The sequence below is a fragment of the Danio rerio genome, chromosome 11 (genome assembly GCF_049306965.1).
Source record: "Danio rerio strain Tuebingen ecotype United States chromosome 11, GRCz12tu, whole genome shotgun sequence".
Taxonomy (NCBI): Eukaryota; Metazoa; Chordata; class Actinopteri; order Cypriniformes; family Danionidae; genus Danio; species Danio rerio.
The window spans coordinates 31,716,424-31,741,085 of record NC_133186.1 but is presented as its reverse complement, the minus strand read 5'-3'; the positions used below and the strand labels follow the sequence as shown (position 1 = coordinate 31,741,085).

Sequence of the window (24,662 nt, the reverse complement as noted above, 5' to 3'; positions counted from 1 at the left end):
CAGCCATAACTTTAAATTATTCCCTAATCAGAGGGGAATAATAGTTGGGTAACAATCATGGAGAAGTGCACACACCTAACCGTAAGCCTAAACTTACATAAACAGTAAACATATCCATTAATTCTGATTGACTGAGTGCAATGATATTCCAGGATCAACATAGATGTTAATCCAGGAACATGTCCTACTTAGTGAAATCAGGTTGGTGGTTCATTCGAATGCTTCCATATGACAGAGAATTTGAAAAGTTAATGGTCTCTGTTTACCTCCAAACAAACCAGGGTACAGTTTTACTGATTTATGAATGCAACATGAATCAAATACATCTAAATGAACCAAAACAGAATGTTATTTCACAAAATGCAATGCTATATCACATGAAATGAGTGTATGTGCAGAACAACTGAAATTGCAAAGATGGAGCACTTGATCTGCTAATTATGCAAGATAAAAATGCATAATTGTTAGATGTTAGAAGTCCAGTCATAAAATACTGTACACCTGATCAATCAGGTTGTGAATTTACTCTTGTTCCTTTTGATTTTTTGCCTTTTTAAAGTCAGTAATTTGGACAAACTGTACATATTTTCTTTAGCGGTTCCACACAAAATGAGCCAAAAGAACTGAACTGAACCCTTTTTTTCTGTTTTTTTATTAATACTGTATCACAACATATTTCCCAGTTGTCAAATATGCTTATTTATTTGGTCAAGCGGGATACCTGCATACTTTTTATACTATTATTTTTCCACATGACACTTGCATGCTTTAGATCAGTGGTTCTCAAATTTTTTTCATTAAGTACCACCTCAGAAAAAAATTGTCTCTCCAAGTACCACCAAAATGAGCAGTATTGAAATACAGTAGTGTAGTAGGCCCAGTAAAGCAGCTACAACTCTGCACAGTAAAAAAATGTGGCAAATTACCTCAGAAATATAGGCTATATGTCATATATGGCATACTATATCCATCATTTTTGATAAATTTTGAAATATATGTAGCATGTACATGCCATATTGCATTCCTCCGCGTACCACTAGAAGGAAGCCCGCGTACCACTAGTGGTACACGTACCACAGTTTGAGAACCACTGCTTTAGATTTTTCTCCTCATTTGTGATTGTTTGGTACTTACCCACAGAGGGGGCAATTGAGGCAATTATTATAGGCCCTGCCATGCATGCAACTGGCATAGAAAGATGTGGTAGCGGTCCAGAAGATATAGCTGGCAGTGCTGCACATGACACAGGTGACAGACGAGGGGATGAAGGCTGGCAGAGTCTGGATCCCACAGGTCATTTTAAGAGCAGAAAATCCCTCCTGCCATCTGAAAAGAATTAACAGACGGTTTAATTATTCATAATATTTTAAAACAAAATTGTTATAGGCAATCTTCTGTTATATTATTTTAAAACATGGCAGTGAAAATCTTGAAGTAATTTCACTTTTAATGCTTTTATTTGATGCAAAACACAAGAAAAAATTTGCTAAATTGTTTACTAAAATTTAAAATAACTGTAGGGCGACTTGGTGGCGCAGTGGGTAGCACTGTCACCTCACAGCAAGAAGTTCACTGGTTCGAGCCTCGGCTGGGCCAGTTGGTATTTGCATGTTCTCCCTGTGTTCTCGTGGGGGTGCTCCAGTTTGAATTGGGTAGTCTGGGTGTCAATGAGAGTGTATGGGTGTTTCCCAGTGATGGGTTGCAGCTGGAAGGGCATATTCTGAATAAGTTGGTGGTTCATTCAGAATTCAGCGGCTAGGATAGTTACCTGCTCGCGTACTTCTGATCACAAAACTCCAATTCTCTTTCACCTTCACCGGCTCCCTTTTCACTATCGTATACAATACAAAATCCTCCTCTTAACATACAAAGCTCTTCATAACCTTGAGTGCTTTGAAAGGCACCTAAAAGGTATTATCATTCTGAGGTGGCGACCCGAGATTAATAAAGGGACAAAGCCGAAAAGAAAATGAATGATAAATAAAATAACTGCATGTTTTAAAATATATCTAAAAAGAGATAATTTTCAGCATCATTACTGCAGTGATCAGTGTCACATGATCCTTTTTTTTATAATAAAATGAATATAAAATGTTTAACTTTTCCAAACTTTTGTTCTCAAGTGTGCAACTTTTGTTTATTATATGTACAAATGTGTTTCATATGGATAATTGGATGATTCAAAAACTATGATTTTACTGTTATACAACACACACACACACACACACACACGCACACACACACACACACACACACACACACACACACACACACACACACACACACACACACAAATAAAAATAAAATAAAAACACTATCATGTAGCTACATAGTGAAAGGTCTCTGCACATCAAACCTTACTGGCAAATTCTCACGTGTGCATATTTATTTATTCACATTTAAATAAAGTGAGTGCTAAATCTATTAATCTACATATACATATATTTATGAAAGTAATCTTTATAATCTTTGCTAGCTTTAGAGACAATTTAACACCGCAATCTCCACACTAAAATAATGAATAAATATACATACATAAATATATTGCTGTTTGTTCAAACTACTTATTTACAATAAGCAGAAACAAGAAAATTATTGAGATTTTTTTTTGGGGACAACTTAATTATTTTATGTTTGATCCACTAACATTTGTTAAGTTAACTTAATCGATTTGTGTTGGGACAGCATAAATGAATTGTGTGGCACTCTCTTTTTTTACAATGCAAAAATCGCTTACCTTTTCCAAATAATCAGCATTTTCCAATATTAATTTGCATATTGATTATTCTAAAAATATTGTAACGTTATTTGTGCATTTAATTAATCCATGAAGTCGTATATCTCCCTGAGTGGCTTTAGAGCACGAGAAGGCAGTTCACACTTCCAGCAAAGGCAGTCGCCTACGCAGTAAATTCGGCTTGTGTCAGGAGGGCCAGCGGGTTAACACTATGGTCTTGACCACTATCTAGAGCCGGAATGACAGTAATGTTGGGACTCACTCTTCAACAGGGGCCTCATGCCAAGGGGCAGAAGGCAACTCAATACGGGAGACTGAAAGGGTTGCCAGATGTAAAGCTCTACTGCTCTCTGATAAAAATGAGAAACCTGATCCTTCAAGTAATATTCTGCTATGTGGGGTTAATGGGATGTCTTCTATTAATTTATTGTTTAGCTATAGTCTACCAAATATATTGATTAAATTAATATTTAAGAGCAAAATATTTTGTGTATTTGATGTTATATTATTTATAGGCCTATTATTGTTACTACCACTACTGGAACAATAAACAGCCCTTTAAATATGGCTTATTTAAAAGACGAGGAGAAAAATAATTTTGTAGATAAGTTAAGTTCTAATATATTATATAAGTATATTATCTAAATATACTAAACAATGATTATCAACTGTCATCATGATAGTCGGATAGTCTTTAAGAACCCCTGCATAAAGGATCAAATCGATTAGTCTGGGATCGATTATAACGGGAAGTTTTCAAAGCGCATGCGCTTTTTCTCCTCTTCCTTTCTGCCAAAACTGTCGGCCATGGCCCCGATCGTGAGTACGAGCAAGCTTAAGAAAAACGACAAAATGAACGGTGTCACGTCCCTGTGTGTTCGCAGAAACCAATGGAGATTAAAGCTGAACCATTGTGCGCTTGATGAATTTGATTAACGAAAGAAAATATGTCAAACAGATGTTTTTAAAAGCGTTTGTTTACTGACGGTCCGCAGCGAGGCCTAGCGTTACTCGCGGAATAACCACGTTGTAGCAACGTCCAGCTAGCGGTTTAGCATTTGTCAAATCAGACAAACAGGATAACAAAACGCTGCTTGTTTTCGATAATTCTGAGATTGATAGTATCGAGAATTTAGATTTTTATGTGCATTTATAGCGATTTTCTTAACTGACAATCGAAATGCCATCATTAGCTTAACGTTAGCCCAAAGTGAAATTAACGATATCGAATGTGTAATTTCACATTTTCATATGCTTTTAAACATGTTTTGTTTATTTTAAACGTTTAACTTGACCGTTGTTTTATATGTTGTCAGATTGGCGCTTTTCTTGTTTTAGGGAACGATAGCAGAATCATACCTTTAGTGTGTTCGTGTAGATTCACTCTCGGGATTGCAGTTATTTCTTTTTTTATGCACACTGGTTATAGGTTTCATTCTGCTTGTCTGAGTATTGTCTGTGTATTGCAGAAGAAGCAGGTGACTAAGGGTGGCAAGAAGAAAAAGCAGGTCTTAAAGTTCACCCTGGACTGCACACACCCTGTGGAGGATGGCATCATGGATGCTGCCAACTTTGTAAGTGTTAAATTATAATCTACTATTGTTACTAAAGTGGCAGGTTTCTCACATTTAACAAAATACAACTTTGTTTAGAAGGGAATTATTCTCAATTTCTAATTACTTTCCAGTATGAATCCTCTTTTGTAAAATACAAAAACATTCGATTGCATGTAACATTGTAAAATGGAAGTTAACAGTATTTAACTTTTATGTTTGCTTATAAGATAATGAGGTACAATTAGGACAAAGAGAGCAAAGGGTTTAACTTGATGTTTAGGGGATGAATGCCATTAGCTTATTCACCACTATCCCTCTGAATTGGGGTAAAGTTGGTTTTATTTGCACGCTCTTTCATTTTTAACAGTGACACGCTCCCTATATGGTTTATTACGCTACTTTGAATATTCTGTCTGAAATCGCATGCAAGTGTGACTTCAAAACAACTGCACTTATAAAGGCTGCACTCACATTTGGTGCAGTCGAACCGTGCCAAACCGCGTTTGTCCCCAATCCCCTCTCCCCCTCATTCTGCACTCACATTGCATTTTTACCTACCAAACCTGAGGATGTTTACATCATCGATGATGTGACTGTTCAGTTTAACAGGAAGAGAGGCTTTCTCACTCGGCACAGTGGAGATTGCTTTGGTTATATCAATGTGTATTATTTTTAAGTCATTTGGGATGCAGTGACACGCAGTCAAACAGTTTGCCAAAGAGATCCACCATTTTTGCCCTGCAAATTATCATAAAAGTCCTCGTGCTGCAGGTATTAGGAGGTTTGCTGAAGGTGCAGCGAGGGGTTTGAGTCTTTAATAAACCACAACCGTTTGCAATCATGGAAAATTAAGAATGTTTAATAAATCCATAGGAAACGGTCCCCTAAAAGTGACATCGCTTCAGTTTCGGGCTCAGGCACGCTTCACACTCAAACTACAAGCGTACCGCGCCAAAGCCCAAGTGAACTGCGCTCTGGCACGCCTCTTCCAACTGAGCTAAGCCGAATTTAGAGCACTCACACTTCTCAAACTAATCGGAAATGCGCCTGGGCATAGTTCAGATAATCATCGGTTGCAGTTGCTAGTATGATTTCCCTGTTTAGAATTTGTAAATCTCCAGACCTTTGCAACTGTCCATCATATTCAGAGGGTGGTGAGAAATTTGTGGAGCAACTACTGTCAGCGCAGAGATGAGCAACTGCTTATTTAGAGGCATTTTAATGTTACATTGGTTCTGCTAACAATTGTACAAAGTGAAAATCATTGCAATATACCTGACCCGGTATTAGATTTAGGACCCCATGTGGATGTGTCGTAGAATAGAAAAGACCAGAGTGTGTGTGGTTTGTGCAGCTGCACACCATCATCATTAACATAATCTGAATCTCACAAGGGAGGAACAAAACATATTTGGTCCTTTTTTTCAAGCAGTCTTAGCATTGCCTGTAATATCTGATGTTCTGTAAACTAACCCCAAACAGAATAGTCATTGATTGTTTATGATTTTTTTTGCTACTGTTTAAGCTGATGCATTTACTTTGTAAAATCATACTAGGTGATAAATGAAAGACAGGATGGTTGATAGCTGGTGGTTGCATTTCTGTATGATCTGATGAATGTGTGCATCTGTTTTCAGGAACAGTTCCTTCAGGAGCGCATCAAAGTAAATGGCAAAGCTGGGAACTTGGGTGGTGGCGTGGTCTCTATAGAAAGGAGCAAGAGCAAAATCACAGTGACATCAGAGGTCCCCTTCTCCAAGAGGTGCGTTTGATCATATAGTCACATTCTAGAACAGGTGTGTTTATGAAGGGCCAAAACCCAACTTTGATTGAGACTAGTGGGCTGAAGGAAAATATAGTTGCAATAGGTTATTTTTAATTTATTTAATAATATTTAAAAATAGCTTGAAAACATTGCTTTATATGAAATAATACAGCATAATTCTTTAGCATTTAATAATAAACTTATTACAGCGAATACAAAAACTCATTTACAACAGAATGGAGTGACGCTTGTTTTTGCCTTGATTTGCTCACTGAGGTCTTGTGAATAGTTCTGTCTGTTGAGTGACTGTTTACATTCATTACAAAAAATAATTTTCATTTACAATATTTAATTGAAACATTTCATTTCAGTTAGCTTTTTTGTAGCTCAGCAATATAACAAACAAAATTGGTTAATTTAGAAGTGACGAGCTCTTTTAAAGGCATTTGCTCCAACCCTCTCCATCCTTCTCACTGTCTTAGATGGGATGGTGGGACAAATCAAAGGTTACAATAGGCCAACTTTGGCCCTCGGGCTCTACTTTGGGCATCTCTGTTCTAGAAGTACCCTACTTGTGAAGGAAGGGTACATATGTCAGATTTTTGTAAAAAAAAAATGTCAGTTAAGTTATTGAACTGAACACAATCTATCGATAATGTAACAAGATGTGTACAAAAATGTACATCATAAATATGCTTTGTGATTTCTTCCTTGCATGATGATGCTTTTTTCATTTAAATCTAGTCTGCATTAAATCCAGTCGGCATGGTTTGATTTAAGATTTTCCTCCTAGTATTTTTTTTTTCCTTTGCCAGTTTGTTGATGAATCATGCATATACACACACACACACACACATTTAACAACAATACATTTTCGTCATTGTAACTAAAGGCTCACATATTTTGTTAATTAAAAGTGCTGTGCAGCAGTGTTTACTGCTTATTCATTCACGGGTTTGAGTTGGTTTTGACTCATACTTGATTTCTTTAAAAGATAATATGATGACATGTTTTTAAGGTACTGTCAAAATTGTTTTGTATAAACTCTTAATGGAAAGTGGAGCTACGGACTGCTTATTGGCAAAGGCTTTACAGAAGAGCTGTTCTATTATTAGCTGCCTTTTTTATTGTTAGTATGTTTGACGTCATATCATTTTGAAAGTTGCTGCAGAGTTGAGTGTTCACTTATTTTGTGTCCATTATGATTTAGAGGGAACCTATTCTCGATGCCTCAATTATTAAAATTAATTATAATATACACAAAAGTTGCACAGAGTCTTTAAGATCATGCATCTGTTTTGTTACACAGCAGCTTTTTCCCTGGAACTGCTGGCTTTCACTTGAGACATAATTGATTGTTTACAATAATAGCAATATTCTGAAGATTGATGATTCAAACGCAATACACTGATAAAGAGAACTAAAGGAAAAGAGCACTCGTGGTGACCAAGAGAGAAGGTTCATTGCAGTCAGTGTTCAGTGCGGTCTTTCTTATTGTGATACTTTGTAAAGTACATCCCACACTTACTGTTATTTTTGCAAACAGATGCTTTTTGAAAGGACTATCATATAGAAAGGATTATATAAGTGGTGTTTATTGATAATTAAATTATCCATTAATGTAAGAATCCTAATTAAAGTAGTTCGTTTTTTGCATTAACAATTCTGAAAAAAGAATGTCTGGCCTATAAATATTTTAAATGTATCTGGTTTGCTGTCGTTTATATTTGACTTACGATTGAATTAGAGGACGTTACTATGTTTTTTGGATGAGTGTTATTCCACTTGTGATGTCAAGTTTAAGGCAAGGCTTTATATATATATATATATATATATATATATATATATATATATATATATATATATATATATATATATATATATATATATATATATATTTGTATATATATATATATATATAAAGCATTATTTTTAAAGTTACTATTTTGCACTTTTGTTACACTAAATTAAAAACGGATGTTATATGTCATCTTGTCCTAATCAAATGTTTGCCTGAGAAGCAAGATGTTAAGATAATAGTCTTACACCTTGGTTTGTAAACTGAGTATTATTACTTTGAGTTAAATAGATATGTTAATACTTACCCTCAGGCGATCCAAGTAGTAGTTGACCATTCTTCTGTAAAATATAGCACAATACACACAACAACTGTGGCCCTTGGTGTATCGTAAAGTCAATGCTAATCATTGGTTACTGGCACTAAGGGTATAAAAGCTTTTATTTTATGAAGCAAAACTGTCAGACTGTGGAAGAAATGGGCATTATTATTTACAAACTTATTTTTTACCTTTTACATCTCTAGCTTTAGCAAGCATTTTTTTCCCCAATGCTATTATTGGGATTGACTATTTCAAGCCTCATTTAAAAGGAATCATTATTTTTTTAATCATTAAACCAAACAGACTACAAAGTCTGTTCTTGACAGTGTGCATATTTATTCAGATTTTGTGGACATTTGTGACTATCTAGAATGTTTACTGCAATAAAATCTTAACGCAAACTTGTTATTTTCAGGTATCTGAAGTATCTTACCAAAAAGTACCTCAAGAAGAACAACCTGCGTGACTGGCTGCGTGTAGTAGCTAACACCAAGGAAAGCTACGAACTGCGCTACTTCCAGATCAACCAGGACGAGGAGGAGGAGGATGAAGATTAAATCCATGCCACTCTTTTGTAAATGTAATAAATTTCCAAAAGAAATCAGTTTCCTTGCTTCTGCTGTGTTCATTTCAGCATATTTTAAAACGTGCATAATGCTCTCAAGGAGTGAGAGTGCTAGATAAATCTGCTTGATTTATAATAGTGCATTTCTTTCTATTTTTAGAGTCTGTTCATTTACTGCATTAATGTATACAGGACTCCAAGTCAGGCTGGACCAATAATTTCCATAGCAACAATAAAGTTTGTGCTATAACAGAGTTCAGAGAGTTCGTTTGTCAGATAAAACTTGCATGATGTTCAGAAAACAGGCTAACATGCTTGATCGATCTCCCAGCTTCACAAGCTCAACTGTTGAAACGTAGTGTCTAAAGCACACTGTCTGGAGGAGGAGAATTAGGTTGCTTTGCTAAAGATTGTTATTCATATGGGTTTTCATAAGGTTTTTGCTGTCTGCTCTCCAGATTATTTTAATGTCTTTGTCTCGTTTGATCACGTACAGCGTCTCGCTACCGTATCCTTGGCAACGGCTCGTGATTCACGGGTTGTCCTGAAGGAGGTTCACGAGAATGAATTAGGCTAGATGCTTTTATGCAAGTCTTTAAAAAAAAAAAAATACATATATATATATATATATATATATATATATATATATATATATTACACACACATATATTAAACATGCCGTACAGTAACTAAAATATTCATAATTAAAAATAAATAGCATAATGACCTCTAGTTACTTTAAATATTTTTCAATGAAAATAATGGTGAGTCCTTAACATTACTTAATTCAGGGTGTCCGGAGGGTCTTAATGTCTTAATTTTCAAAAACAATTTTTTTGTTGCCCTAATGTCTTAAATTCACTGAAATATAGTGTAGGTCTTAAGTCATTTTAAACAGGTCTTAATATTCCTCTTTTCAAGTAAAGCTACCCAATCAGGCCAACATCCATCCAATCACCAACATACCATCTTAATAAAAGCAGGAAAAGGAAATAATTATTAAATAATTAAAAACATATATATATTATAATTATAAAATAATTACACAGTTCCTCATGATGATAAAATAACAACATACATTTACATTATCTTATATTCATATATTTACATGATTAAGGGGGAGCAGACATAATATTTATAAACGGCCATAAAACAAACAGAAACGCATTAGGTTGAAAGTTATACTCAATCAATTTGGACCAAAAGCTGCCAAATATATGATTTTATTATTGTCTCCACAATAAATAATTTTAACAATTATAAACTTGTCACAAAAGAAATATGTTAAAAAAAATGTTACAACTAGAGTTTTCTTGTTTTGACACAAAGTATGTCGCTAAGAATATATTCCTTATTTGTGGCAAAACAGGCCATTTTTAGCCCTGTATGTTTAGCCCTGTATAAGTCTAAAATTTCTTTTATAATGGCCTTAAAATGGGTCTTTAAAAGTCTTATTTGACTTGATGAAACCTGCAGTGCAGAAACCCTGTCAATTAGTCTTCGGGGACAGACGTCGTTCATTCATTCATTTTCTTGTCGGCTAGTCCCTTTATTATTCCGGGGTCGCCACAGCGGAATGATCCGCCAGTTAAAGTTAAGTAAATGAACTGCCCCTCTATTGTTGAGTGAACTGTCTCTTTAAGTCCTCTTAAAACAGCTATAAACTATAAAAGTCGTGAGGGATGAGCGTTCAGGCGTGACCTTGAATATAAGATGTCCGACCTAAATTTCTCAAATTAAAAAAGGAGCAGAACGAAATAATTTGCTTTAGTTTTCCTCGTCTGGCTGAAAAGGCAGCGTGAGGGAACTTTCTCCCGGTTTAACCTCAGATTCCTCGAACTTGAGCGGGAAAAGGGCAACGCCAGACGGGAGTGCACGCCGCTCTCGCTAGTTAAGCCGGTGACCAGACGAACAGCACTAACTAGTTGTGTCGGGGAAACTATGGGATGGATTGCCATGGCAACCGACCAGACGTCACAATCTGGGCATGTGTGTTCCATTTTTGTCTCTTTCTTATTTTCAGACTGGAGGATTTGGATAGAGAAGAGGGAGAAAGGGAAAATGTTTTTTGTCAAAAAAACGGGGCAGCCATCTTTTATTTGATTGAGAGCAGATTAAAAGAAAATTAAGCCTCACCTTCATTTGGACGTCTCCCGAGCAGATCTGGGCATTCAGAGGGTTAAGTTTCAGGACTTTTATTCCTCTGTCTCGGATGTGATTTTCTTGTTATGCGGTAAAGATGCCCGGATCGCTCAGCAATGAAGATGAGGGGCAAGACGATATGGATTTTGAGGACGACGTGCCAGGTGAGGGGGTAAAGAGTCACAGGGGAGGGAGAGTTCTGCCCTTCACAACTGCGCTGCTACGCCTAGTTGAATGCGGAGGAAAAGGGGCTTGACGCGCGTGCGATTTATTACAGTCTCTCAGTAGCTTCTCTTCTCGCACCGGACACTGTTCATCCAAAAATAACGGCGCACTGTCCGGCTGCATTCGAGTCACTAAAGCGCGACTGTCCGCCAGCACACACCATCTGTCTGCGATTCTCTTTCTGAAAAATTCGTTTCTCCTCGATCTCTCGTCCATCAGCCGGCTGTTTGCTTTTACAGGCGCATTTTTCTTTGCATTTAAATGAGATATGCTTGCACCCACTGTCTTTTCCTTTCCAGTCAGCCTGCTTTGATATTGCACCCACTGTGCACGGTGATTTCTAACGCTGATGGACTGTTTCAATTTAAAGTCTGCTGCATGACAATGCTGCAGTCAAATTGTAAAAAAACAGCATGCAAAACCGAGCTCTTGTGATTTATGCATTGTTTAGAGCTGATCTAAACAAAACGAGCAGTAGCTTCAGTTTCCCAAAAAGGTGTTATGGCTTTCCTCTGAGGGCTATCGAAGAGTTTATGGTGACAGTGCTTCTCTGTGGTCACAGTGTCTTGTAAAAGTAAGTGCATGTGCTTGATAGAGCCACGTGTGACAGGAAAACATCAGCTACAATGATCCTCTGTGGTCCGTTTGAGGGGCACAGACTTTAGCCAGTGTTAGATCAGCTTAGGTTTTCTGTACTGTACAAACGTGTTTACACTAATCATTGAATAATTGTCTTACCATTATCTGTATAAATTAAATACAGTGGTGATGTTACAGGTATCTTATCCACCTGTCTACATAAGTTACAGAAACAGCCCAGCAAGCATTTTTAAAGATGTGTAATAGACGTCTAAACATAGTCATCTTGGCTAAAACAAGGCTAAATTTGAGCTGTCAGTGAAAATCTAATAGACGTTTAAGAATAGGCCAAAATTAGACTAATCATAAAATAAACAGTAATGAATGACTGCACATATAAAGTCTGTCTAATCGGTCTGTTTGACGACTAGTCTAGTTTTGGGCTGTTCTTAGATGTCTATTAGATTTTCACTGACAGCCCAAGCCTTGTTTTAGCCAAGCTGTCTATGTTTAGATGTCTAATAGACGTCTATTAAACACAAATTTGTTCGCTGGGAGACTTTGTAACGATATATGTCATTAAATTATTTATTGTTATTAGACAAACGTGATATTTTATTGATCTGTTTATTAACATGTACTGCTAATAATAATAATGATAATAATAATAATAATACTACAGGTCATTAAAACTTGGCTGTGTTTACTTAAACATTTTACTTTAAATTTCAGATATGTAACATTGACTGTAAGCCTCAAATATTTAATGTAAATTATGGGTTTGTTCACAATAAGTTTTTTACTTGTTTATTTTGCATAATTGATATTACAATGCAATTTCTTCGATGAAGTGCTAGAGTGTTGTTGGGTAATTTATTTTAGGGAAAAGATGTACAAAAATGTACAAATTGATTAAAAACAAGTAATTTAGTTAATAATATGTAAAATAGGATCAAAATGAAGGAAAAATAGAAAGATGCACACAATATAAGGAAACAAACTGTTTTTATTATAAAATAATACATCAAAGATAAAACAAGATTCAAATTAATAATTCAAAACAAATACAAACACATTGCATCAAGAATAATAATTCAGTTAGGGTAAAATAGATGTGTAAATATACAGTAATAAATACAATAGAGAGTTGAAAAATGTAATATTGTATCTAAATGGTTTCCAAATTATTTTCGAAATATCAGTTTTAATGTACTATTATTAACTATACATAAAAAAATACTATTAATTTTAATATATAATAACAATACAGGTGCCTTTTACATTTAAGAATGGGGTTTCCCCACACATGGGTGACCAAACATTGGGATCTGTCACCTTTCATAGATTAAAAACCTTGAGCTATTGTCCACAGTTCATTGAATATAGCTACTTTACAGAAAACTATTGAAAGTGGATGGCACAGTGGCTCAGCACTGTTACCGCACAGCAAAAAGGTAGCTGGTTCGAGTACCGACTGGTCCAGCTGGCATTTCTGTTTGCATGTTTGCGTGGGTTTCCTCTGGGTGCTTTTCCCCACAGTCCAAAGACATGCGCTGTAAGTGAATTGGATGAACAAAATTGGCCGCAGTCTGTGTGTGAATTTGAAAGTGTAGTGGTGTTTCCCAGTTCTGGTTTGTGGTTGGAACTATGCAGCTGCCTAAAACATTTCCCAGTATAATTGGTGGTTCATTCTGCTGTGGCAACTAGTGATAAATCAGGCACTAAGCGAAGGATATTTATTTACTCTTTTTTTTTTTTTTTAAACCAAGTTAATATGCTTCCCACTGCATGTTTTTTTTTTAACTCCGTTGGGTTAATCATTGCTGGATACCATCTTTGTTTAACCCTATCTTACGATTTCACTCTGCTCATGCGTGCTGTGTTCATGGACGGTGTGCATCATCATCAGTCTTGTGTTTTTTTTGTTTGTTACGATAGATAGCTCTCATAAGCCATAGGTTTTGAGAGCCTGTTTTTCAGTGGTGTAATGGAGAAGCTGTGTATTTAAGACTCCACTCTGCCTCCTTGCCTTTTATACATTCATGGCTCTCAGTTCAATAAAATCAATACATTTATAGTTTTTCACAGCCTCGTCTACAGTAGGCTGCCTCTGAATTAGTGGCGAATTAATCACGTGAGCGTTCTGAACACGAGTATCTCATTTGCACCCCAATCGCGTATTTACCTTCCCTTCATTATTTTTTTTTACGAGGTGCCAACATGCCTGAGATGAACGCTGCTGAGGGCTGCATACGGATCGAAATAATGTGCGATATGCAGAGGAATTAATAATTGAGAAATAATTTATGAGCCAGCGTGCTCTTTCGGTGTAGACAGTAAGCCCCCGCATGTGCTAAAAATGAGAAATCTATGCAGTGCAGACTAGCCCAGATTTTGGGTAATGCTGTTTAGTTCCATTCACTATGATTGCTTTCGCTGGGTCTGTGGGCAGGCCTGAAGACATCGAGTCATTTCTGTATGGAAATTATAATGAGGCGCTTGATGAATTCTCAGTTGAGATTAATAAAGTCACCCCAAAAATGGAAAATTCGTTTTGTTCAACCTCATGTTGCTTCAATCCAAAGCTATAAGGAATTTGTTCACAAATGAATATGTTTAATCAAATCTGAGAGATTTATGTCCCTCCATTGATAGTTTGTTCACCCAAATCTGTCTTATCTGATAAAAATATTCATATAAGACTTAAGGAATTGAGTGTTTTAATCCATTCTGTGATAAATTGATGTAATTTAGTTTTTATTCACATATAAAGATTGAGAGCAGCAAAAAATATACTTCTATGTCACATCACATTTGAGCTTCTGCTAGGGTTTTGTTCTCGGGCATCATGCAGGTAGGGTTAGCTTCTGTTTACATTTGCAATTAATGTTGAAATGTGGATAAAATGCTAAAATTAAATCTTTTTCTTGTAAAGGTGACCCCTCAGAAGACTTAACCTTCGCAATTAAATCACTAAATTTATTTGAATAAATTTTTTTAATACTGTTGGTTTATAAACTATTTGTTGCATCTGAGTTTTGGGTGAACAAAAGAGACAGAAAACACTTTCGCCTGAATTCACAGACATGGCTTTAAAGGTCCCGTGTAGTGCATTGAAACATGCATTTTCAACACAATCTCATGGCAGTTCGTAACTTTTTGATTTAGTGGCTAATTCAGTTGAATTCACTAAATCTAATTTGTACCATTTAGTACGATTTGCTCATCCCTCAGTAGCTATGTTTCTATCCACCTGATTTAATGCACTTTTTGGATATACGCATAAAACAAATTGGCTGATGGAAACACCAAGATGCGAATAAATTCTAAATGCGCATAAAAATATATTAGTAAGATAAACTTTTTATTCGATAAGAAAAGATGCACATAAACTACGATGGAAACACTTTTACTGAACAAATTTCAGTATCCGCATTAAAAAAGTCATGTGATTGTAAAAATGTGTGTGAACTGACAAACCACTGAGTACATTGAAAAACATCTGAAATGTTGCCTTAACCATTTCAGTATGTGTTATTATACCATTAATTCCAGAACTGTCAAGAGCGTCTGTGCACCGCCTCTCACGCCTTCAAACGTCACCACGCGTTTATTGCGTGTCGACATCGTCTTCTGTGGCGCAAGTCATTTATTAAATAAGTAAAAGATTCATGCAGCTTCACCTACTGCAGCAAATTCCGTTTTTATTGTTGATATTTGGTACCAGTTATTCAAGAAGTGACGATTTTGTTTTTGGCTTGTTGGTGGGAAACGCTGCTTCATTCGCACATCTTTAATGCGGTATTTCAGTTTTGCTCATAAAGTTAATTCTCATTTTTGGATGGAAACGTAGCTAGTGATGGTTTGGTTTACGAGCAGGGCTGAGTGCCATGAATCCTTTTAAACTTGTGAACTCGTACAAGTTGATACAAATTAGCCACTAAACTGATAAAATGTAAAATAATTAAGTTTCCTCGTGAGATCAGGCTGGCATTTTTATTTGATGTTTGACGCCATCTCCACTAAAACACAAAGCGAGAGTTGGAAATAGAATAGCTCCTCCCCTTTTAAAAAAATAGCCATCCAGTCCAATCACAGCGCTTTCAGTGAGAGTGGCTAAGCTCAAGCGCATCTAATAAAATGCAAATGAGAAGCGTCTTGAAGGGTACTAAAGAGCATTTGATTGGTCATGATTTGAGGTGAGGTGAAATTTAGGCAGAAGTGAAAAATGTGAATTTTCACTGTTTTGGAGTGCACTAGCTTAAAGATATCCTTAAAATTACTTATACTAAAACCTTAAAAAATGTATTTTAATTTCACGGGACCTTTAAGGCTAGTCCTAGACTAAATTGCATGTTTGATTTGTCTTAAATGAAATTAACTTTCAGAGAGAAATCTTAAAATATGTCAGTGTTAATGATTTGTTTCAAGATGCACACCAGTAATCTGTTTTTTTTTAAGTCATTTTCATAAAAGTTTACTATAGTTAAGTCTACTGGGTTGAGTCCTGTTTGTGAAATCGGGCCTTAGATCTAGATTTTAATATATTTTCATTTGTGTTCTGAAAGTACTTGAAAGTCTTACGGCTTTAAAACAAGATGAAGATTAATTGATGACATTTTCATTTTGGACTAAACCAACTAACCTGTACTGCATTTCGTTGCATTGTACATGTGTAACGACTATAAAGTTGAATCTAATCTAATCTAATCTAATCTAATCTAATCTAATCTAATCTAATCTATAAAAAATAAACCTTAAAAATTCAACCATTTAAAAAAATTTTTTAGTTTTGCATTATTTCATCGTAAACCGCCATATTTTAATTTCCAGTCATCTTCAGAGAACTAATTCTAAGTGTTGTAAAAGCAGTATGTTGATAATGTGGTTTGTATATTACTTCATTGAAGTGATACTGTTCACTGCATGATCCAAACACTGCAGAACACATGACTGCTGCCTCCAGCCAAGAGCAATAAAGTGGTAAGCAGTGAATGACCCATACACAGATATAAAGGCAAAACAGAGGATTTATAAATATATTAACGAAAGACAAATATTTGAAAAGGCAATTTTTTTATCATCATTTCACTGCCTAATGGATGTGCATTGGCTCTCTAATATATGCACATTTTAATCAGTCAGTTTTAAATTGTTGCAACTCGAGTACACATTCCTTGTGTGCCACATTATGAACAAAGGACTGTGCAGCTGCAAACAAAAAGAGTGATTTCCAAAATTTACAATCTCATTATTCAAACAAGGTTCACCCACAGATTCAATTCATTTAATGACGTCTCATGTTGTTCCATATATGAAATATCACAAAAGAAGATATTTTGAAAAATGAGTTTATTTATTTAGATTATTTATTATTATTATTATTATTATTATATTTTTTAATCAATTCAATGAACATCAGTGTGGTTCACTTTTATTTAGGATCCATTGACTTACACTATAAGGACAAAAACATTAATTTACAAAGCTTTTGTGTTCTGCAGAAGAGTCATAATAGATCTGGAATGGTATTGGGGTGATTAAATGATGGCAAAAATATAAATTATTTTGGGTGAACTGTCTTTAAAAATAAAGACAAACACATTCACGATGAGAAACATTTTATATATCTTCACTTGTTCTTGTTCTTGTCAATGTCATTTCACTTGTCCATTGTACATTTTTTTTCTTCTGTTTGTGTTGATCGTCAGTGGGATGAATTAGACTGAAACTGATCCACAGTCATTTCCAGCGTTTTTCTGCCCTCTTCTTTATTTCCTCCACTCCCAGTCTGGTTTTCTTTTACATAGTCTTATCGTCGAAATTGAAAGATTATCATGAGCTTCCCTCGGCTCATCGCTCTGATTGGTGGGGGGTTATTTTTGGAAGCTGCACTGTGAAAGCTGACACCCCTTCCTCTTTGCTAGAGTTTGTGTGTGTGCATGTAAATCATTGTTGCATCACACACATATGTCACCAGTCTCCGCATCAGTCCTCCACATAGTGTGTTCAATTAGAACATCTCCTGAATTTTTACCAGCAAATTACTAGAGCGTACAGTATGCATGCAGGAGCGGAATAACTATAGCATCTAAACTCAATTACAGTGCTTTGTTCTTGCTTTATAGGTTATTGGGACAGTAATTTTAGACCGCTTTGCTTGTGTACTTGTAATTTTTGCAATCACCACCTCTCTGCGTGGCTTTGCAAGTCATCCTTGGACTCTTCAGAATGTAGTCTTCAGAAAGTAGAGATACGGGTTATAAAACTTGAAGGTCTTGATGAGGGGGTGTTCCAAGCATGCTGTCTCATCACATTAACGGTGGGGCCACTATTAACATACGCCGTCTGTCAGACAGCTAATGTGTTTTCCTGTAAACGCTCCTCTTCTTAACAGCGAGCCCGGCCGTGAATCCCATCTCTAATGGAGTGCGCCACTGACCCAGCCCTTGTTGCAAGGTCAAAGTTACCCCAATGTCCATGCGTAGCTGACACAGAAATGTGTGGCTACAGTTGTGACATTTTCAGGCCTGTTACCAGTAGCGAATGGCAGTGGTACAGCTTTTAAACACCTGGCGGTTCCTGGCCAATGCTCTGTTTACTCGAGAACATGGCACAGTACGTGACTGCATATTCTGTGAAGCAAAAATAGAGCCACATTTTGGGGAAAATCAGGCTACAGATTATTTATTATTCATAGTTTTCTTTGCATACTAAATTGGAGTTGAATAAATTGCCTCAACATTGAAAAATGGTAGCACTTTACAATATGGTTTTATTTCTTAATCGCATTCAAGAGAATAATAGAGTGTTTATTAATCTTAGCTAATGTTAATTTTTAACATTTACTAATATAACAACAATTGTTCATTAACTAGTAAGTACTGTATCAAATGTAGTTCTTGTTAATTTTAGAAAATGCATTATCTAATTTAAAATAACAATATCTTATTGTACACCCACCGGCCACTTTATTAGGTACACCTTACTAGTACGTGGTTGGACCTCCTTTTGCCTTCAGAACTGCCTAATCCTTTTCAACAAGGTGAATCCTAGATTCAACAATACTGGAATAATCCTTAGAGGTTTTGGTCCATGTTGACATGGTAGCATCACACAGTTGCTGCAGATTTGATATGATTCACCCGTTCCACCACATCTCAAAGGTGCTCTATTGAATTGAGATCTGGGGCCTCATGTACGGAGACTTGCGTGGAAATCATATTAAAACATTGCGTACGCACAAAGCTGTAAATGCGCGTACGCAGAAAAAAATTCAGATGTATGAAACACTGCGTACGCCGAATCCCACGCATATTCTTTTGTACATCCGAATGAACGTGAAACTGAGCGCAACATGCATGAGCGCAAAACCCCTCCCTGCCTCCTCCCCCATATGAATATGCTAATGACTCTAATTGGGCAAAACCAAACGAAAAAGCAATGGCAAAAGCAAGCAAAAAGAGAAACTTTGAACAGAATGTGAATTGGAGGTGCTGCTTTCGGAGGTAGACCAGAGAAAAACGGTGTTATTTGCAAGTTTGTCCTCCGGAATTAACAACAAAAGAAAAAAAAATAGAGTGGGAGAGTTTAGCTGATGTGGTAACAGTTAAGTCTAAACATCGCACTGAGTGGATTAAAAAAAGAAATAGTGTGGTTTATAGGTGTAAAATGTTGTATTACCCTTAACAGTCTGGGTGGAGCAGCTCGTAAAACTCATGTCAACATGTTTTGACACGTTCCCACGTTCATTTCATTGTTAGTAAAGCCAAACGTGAGCGATTCTGAGCGTGAAACCTGGCGTACGCAAAGTTTTTGTGCATACGCAGCGTTGATACATGAGGCCCCTGGTGACTGTTGAGTCCATTTGAGTACAGTGAACTCATTGTTATGTTCAAGAACCAGTCTGAGATGATTCACGTTTTATGGCATGGCACACTATCCTGCTGGAAGTAGCCATCAGTAGATGGGTACAATGTGGACATGGTCCCTAATTCCCCAACTGACCCCAAATCCTGACCCTACCATCTGAATGTCACAGCAGAAATGATCAACAAGGCATTTGCACCAACATAACTGGCACTCACTGGATATTTTCTCTTTTTTTGGCCATTCTTTGTAAACCCTAGTGATCGTTGTGGTTGGAAATCCAGGTAGATCAGCAGTTTCTGAAATACTCAAACCAGCCCGTCTGGCACCAACAACCATACCATGTTCAGTCACTTAAATCCCCTTTCTTCCCCATTCTGATGTTCGGTTTGATCTGCAGTAGATGGTCTTGACCATGTCTACATGCCTAAATGCATTAAGTTGCTGCCATGTGATTGGCTGATTAGAAACTTAAGTTAACGAGCAGTTGGACAGGTGTACCTAATAAAGTGGCTGGTGAGTGTAAATTGATATATTGATTTCTGCATTTTTGTTTATTTATAAACATGAAATTTTAATTGGCCAAAGAAACAAATTACTAACTGCTGCATTTTTATTCTCTCACATTATCTAGGATAGGGTGGCTCAATAGTAGCACTGCCACCTCACAGCAAGAAGGCCGCTGGTTTAAGTCCCAGCTGGGTCAGGGCCCACTTGGTTGTGACTGGAAGGGCATCCACTATGTAAAACATAATGCAAAATAGTTAATGGTTCATTCCACCGTGGCAGTCTTTGCAGTCTTTATTTGCTTAAAGAATAATAGTGTAAGAAATTAATTCTTTATGTTAGTTAATGCATAAAAAAAGAGATCTTACTGTAAAGCGTTACAAAAATTTGTGCACTTGTGTATATTGGTATACTGATATTCACTTTGAGATTTACCTGCAAATAAGACTATTTTTATAGAAATTCTATAGATTACACCAAAATTACACAGAGCAGGCATGTACTAATAAAGAAGCAATTTTATTTTAATAAATACCATAAACGAAGAATATTTCCCAGTAATGGGTTACGGCGGGAAGGGCATCCGCTGTGGCGACTCCTGATTAATAAAGGGACTACGCCAAAAAGAAAATAAATGAATGAATAAACAAAGAATAAATTATGTGGCAATTGTATTGCAGATTGTAATTAAAGCTTAAAATGAGATTTTATTATAAAGCGTTACCAAAATATATGCCCTAGGTATTGCAATATTGATATTCATATTGGTTTCACAAGTTAACACCCACACATAGAAAACAGATAAAAAACGCTGGAAAGATGTCTGAGCTTGGGCCATTATCTTCATCAAGAGAGACGGAGAGGAATACGAGCTCAGCGTCTAGCCCGATACCAGAAAGCTCCCCTCCCTGTGCTTAGTATGGATCTGGTTAAAGATGTGGAGTTGGGGTGGAGGAGGGATGCAAAGTCGATGAGATGACTGAGGTTAGGATGAGCTTGGTTATTTATGGGAGTTCTCTTTGATTCTGATTGGATGATTAGTGTGATTGCTGATAGCGAATTTATTGTGTTTACTATATGCGTGTGCTCCTCCCAAAATTCGATTTAAAAACTTTACTTGACCAAATATTCATTCATTCATTTCCTTTTCGGCTTAGTCCCTTTATTAATCTGGGGTCGCCACAGCGGAATGAACCACCAACTTATCCATATGTTTTATGCAGCGGATGCCCTTCCAGCTGCAACCCATCGCTGGGAAACATTCATTCACACTCATACACTACGCACAAAATTAACGATTCACCAATTCACCTGTACCATGTGTCTTTGGACTGTGGGGGAAACCAGAGCAGCCGGGGGAAACCCACGTGAATATGGGGAGAACAAGCAAACTCCACACAGAAATGCCAACTGACCCAGCCGAGGCTCGAACCAGCGACCTTCCTACTGTGAGACAACAGTGCTACCCACTGCATTACCGCGTCACCCCTCACCAAATATATATACTGTCCATTTCATATTACTGCTACTGATATATTGATTTTCACAGTGCTATTTTTACGCCTAAAAACAACATAATCCTAATCGTTTAAAAGCCAGATGACAATGCAAAACCTTTTGCCAGATATCCTGACTTCAAGAGCGCTGTGTTGCATCACCATGACTGTAAGTGAGACATGAATGAAGACGAGATGTGAGCTTGATGCGCCTGGCAGGCAGCAGACATATTCTGCCGACATGAAAGAGCCACCCTGTGAGATGTACTGCAGACGCACTGCCCTAAATATCCGTCATCTCACAGGCAACTGCTCTGTTTATGTGCAGCAGAAGATTGAAATAAGGAAAAACCTCCAGGGCTGACAGAAAGACGGCGAGCTCTGTGTTTTATGCGAGTAAATACCCTAAATGCCCTATAGTGCTGCTCACCGGGCTTGAACCGTGCAGGAACTGCTCTCACCGGAGCTCAAGTCCTCAAACAGTGGCAGCTAAATGAAGGTTAAGTGGATTTCGAGGATAGCATCCAAGAGGCTGGGAAAGCCCCATCTCCGGCGGCTCCCACGGGGCGTGGTGGGCTGCGGGACAGGGCTTTAGCTGATTGACTCCACCACACGCACTGCATATTTCATGGACCGCCGTCTGAGCTTACGATAGACAGACGGCAGGAGTCGTACCGTACATCTCCGGTTGCACAGGATGCCTCCCTGATGTCTTTTTTTTTAAAGCATTGCCTTTTTGACAGCATGGCATTATTGAAGTGTTACTGTGAATATGTGCTGCCTGCCAGACAGTAGTTTGTTGTTTACGGTGAGAGATTCACAGTTCAGCAGGTGGCGGAGACCTCACCTCGATCCTTTCGCTCCCCCTTTTCAGCGTGTCAACAAAAATCCTCTAATGGAGAGAAGGAGTCTCCACTTCACAGCCAAGCCTCCTGGCAAGATAGATAGATAGATAGATAGATAGATAGATAGATAGATAGATAGATAGATAGATAGATAGATAGATAGATAGATAGATAGATAGATAGATAGATAGATAGATAGATAGATAGATAGATAGATAGATTGATAGATTGATAGATAGATTGATGAATAGAGATAGAAAGATGGATGGTTGGACAGAGAGGTAGAGATGGATAAATAGATGAATGAATGGATGGATAGGTAGAGAGGTGGATAGATAGATAGATAGATAGATAGATAGATAGATAGATAGATAGATAGATAGATAGATAGATAGATAGATTGATGAATAGAGATATAAGAATAGAGATAGATAGATAGATAGACAGACAGACAGACAGACACGCTGCCACTTGGTCCTCAACCAGCTCAGAGATCTGACAATGTGCTGGGAGCCCTGTGGAGGAATCAATTCATCCGTCCGTCTTCTGGTGTCCGTTGACGGTTCTCTTGGCTGGTGGCATTTCTGGTCTCCTGCTCTGCTCCCGCTTCGGTGGATGGACGCAGGCTTCAGCATCATGGCAGACAGCGGTGACTCCCTCTGGCTCTCTGGAATGGCTCCCTTCAGCTCTTTCCCTTCTGGTGATGAGCCCCACGTCCCCTGCTCCTCTCCGTGGAGGGAGACAGCAGCAGGCAGATCCTTTCCTCCCCAGCCTCAGACCAGTCTGGCAATCTGGGCAGACGAACAGGTTTCTCCCCCACTTGGGTTAACTCCCGAACACTGGCCCTCCCTCTCATCGGCGAAGTCAACTGGACAACGTGTCTCTCCTTTTCCTAGGTTTCGGTACCACTGTAAGGGAAAAAGGGGAGGGGAAAAAGGAGGTGAAGAACCGATAAACATTTTTTAATAATTTTTAATGAGCAAATGAAACAAATGGACGGCAGCACCTCTGAAAGTAGACTGAAAGCAAAAGTGAAACAATATGTCAGCACTGGCGTCTCTCCTCCTTATAGCTTCCAGGGATCCTCCGCGAGACTCGAGGCAGGTGACACGTCCAGGTGTCTCTGATTATCTCACTAACGCCACCTGCCTCACACGCCCTCACGGCTCTTGGCCCCGCCTCACTCGCAATACTGTTTTCACCAAGAAAAACAAGGACACCAGAAATGCAAAGCAAATTATTGACATTTGTTTGTTTTATTCAGTTAATATTTGAATTGAAATCAGTTATACACTATATTTGTTTGCCTTTTGTCTTATATTCATACCAAGATTCATTGCGAAGAACTCATAGCTGTAAACTGCTTGTGTTTTTTTCAGATGATGAGGAAGGTGAACTTCAAAGAAGTGTCCCCCTGTCACCACTAGAGAGATTCTTCTCTGAAGAGGATAATGTTAAACAACATAAGAAGAAGAAAACCAGTAAGATAATGGAAGGAAAGGAGCCCAAAGTTAAGAAAAAGAAGAAAAAGGAGGTAAGGAGTCTTAAACATTTTGGTGTGGATGAAAGTGTGGATGAGATAAGGGTAGTTGTCAAATAATCAGAATGTGTTTTATTGTCTAGATTGTATTGTGATATATTTGTGAATTATTAGGTTGAAAAAAAAAACAGATTGTGTGTGTCAAATTTGCAGGTGTGTACTATGAAGTGTTGGGTATGTTACTTTAAAAAGTAATAGATTACAAATTATTGACTACTACTGGAAAGTTGTAATCGGATTAAATTCCTAATTACTTAATGTAAAAAGTAATCAGATTACTAATTATTGTACTTTGTTGTTACTTTTAAAACATAAAATATACCTAAAAAATACAAAATGAACTGCAGCTCTTTCAGTAATTTAATATTCACTGAAAAAAACATTACAATGGGTTGATCACAACAGCTTGACATATTGACTTGGCGTATATAAAGACAAAGAGTTCGCGCCAAAACTTAAAATTCTCTCATCATTCCCTTGTTAACACAAAAAAAAAAACATGAAGAAAATTTGATGCCTGTATCCATTGACATCCATAGTATACAAAAGCACTGCAGTGTTTGGGTGTTCTGTGTTTGTCTGAGGTAATTAGTCTACCGAAATGTGTATATTTAATACAAAGCATGAAGCTCTTCGGTCAGTCTTTGTCACATGACTCGCGGTTTTCAGCTGGTGAGCCTGGAATTGCAAAAGACTAGATATGTGAACGGCCACAG

General features: G+C 37.2%; 3 protein-coding genes across 15 annotated transcripts in view; 2 read left to right on the top strand and 1 right to left on the bottom strand.

The window, feature by feature from the left end:
- The window catches only part of rnf207a (ring finger protein 207a), a 31,844-nt gene extending 20,383 nt beyond the window's left edge, over positions 1-11,461 (bottom strand). Inside the window, exons 1-2 of one of the 2 annotated variants that reach the window (XM_073916853.1) lie at positions 10,880-11,461; positions 1,135-1,326 (exon numbers count right to left, since the gene is read on the bottom strand). The gene's annotated coding sequence lies outside the window, so the exon portion shown is untranslated. Of the gene's footprint in view, positions 1-1,134; positions 1,327-4,096; positions 4,196-10,879 lie in introns of those variants that run through there. The other variant, XM_073916854.1, reaches the window with a different exon arrangement.
- rpl22 (ribosomal protein L22) lies at positions 3,507-8,997 on the top strand. Of its 2 annotated transcripts, none has more exons than NM_001037677.2 (4): positions 3,507-3,556; positions 4,207-4,311; positions 5,931-6,055; positions 8,594-8,997. In NM_001037677.2, exons 1-4 carry the CDS (start codon positions 3,545-3,547, stop codon positions 8,733-8,735), a joined length of 384 nt encoding a protein of 127 aa, NP_001032766.1. In that variant the 5' UTR covers positions 3,507-3,544; the 3' UTR covers positions 8,736-8,997. The 2 variants fall into 2 exon arrangements, with proteins under 2 accessions (NP_001032766.1, XP_073772017.1); XM_073915916.1 differs by having other exon boundaries at positions 3,523-3,560; positions 8,594-8,782.
- Positions 10,410-24,662, top strand: part of chd5 (chromodomain helicase DNA binding protein 5) — a 76,164-nt gene continuing 61,911 nt past the window's right edge. For 6 of the 11 annotated variants that reach the window (XM_073916840.1, XM_073916839.1, XM_073916835.1 and 3 more), the window contains exon 1: positions 23,209-23,940. In XM_073916840.1, coding sequence (XP_073772941.1) covers positions 23,632-23,940 — 309 coding nt within the window. In that variant the 5' untranslated portion in view covers positions 23,209-23,631. Of the gene's footprint in view, positions 10,733-10,764; positions 11,050-23,208; positions 23,941-24,662 lie in introns of those variants that run through there. The other 5 variants (XM_021479856.3, XM_003199497.7, XM_009306105.5 and 2 more) reach the window with 2 other exon arrangements.

Coding starts and splice junctions, on each gene's coding strand:
- rpl22 (NM_001037677.2), top strand. Junction 4,312..5,930: donor TCATGGATGCTGCCAACTTT/GTAAGTGTTAAA, acceptor ATCTGTTTTCAG/GAACAGTTCCTTCAGGAGCG. Junction 6,056..8,593: donor GAGGTCCCCTTCTCCAAGAG/GTGCGTTTGATC, acceptor TGTTATTTTCAG/GTATCTGAAGTATCTTACCA.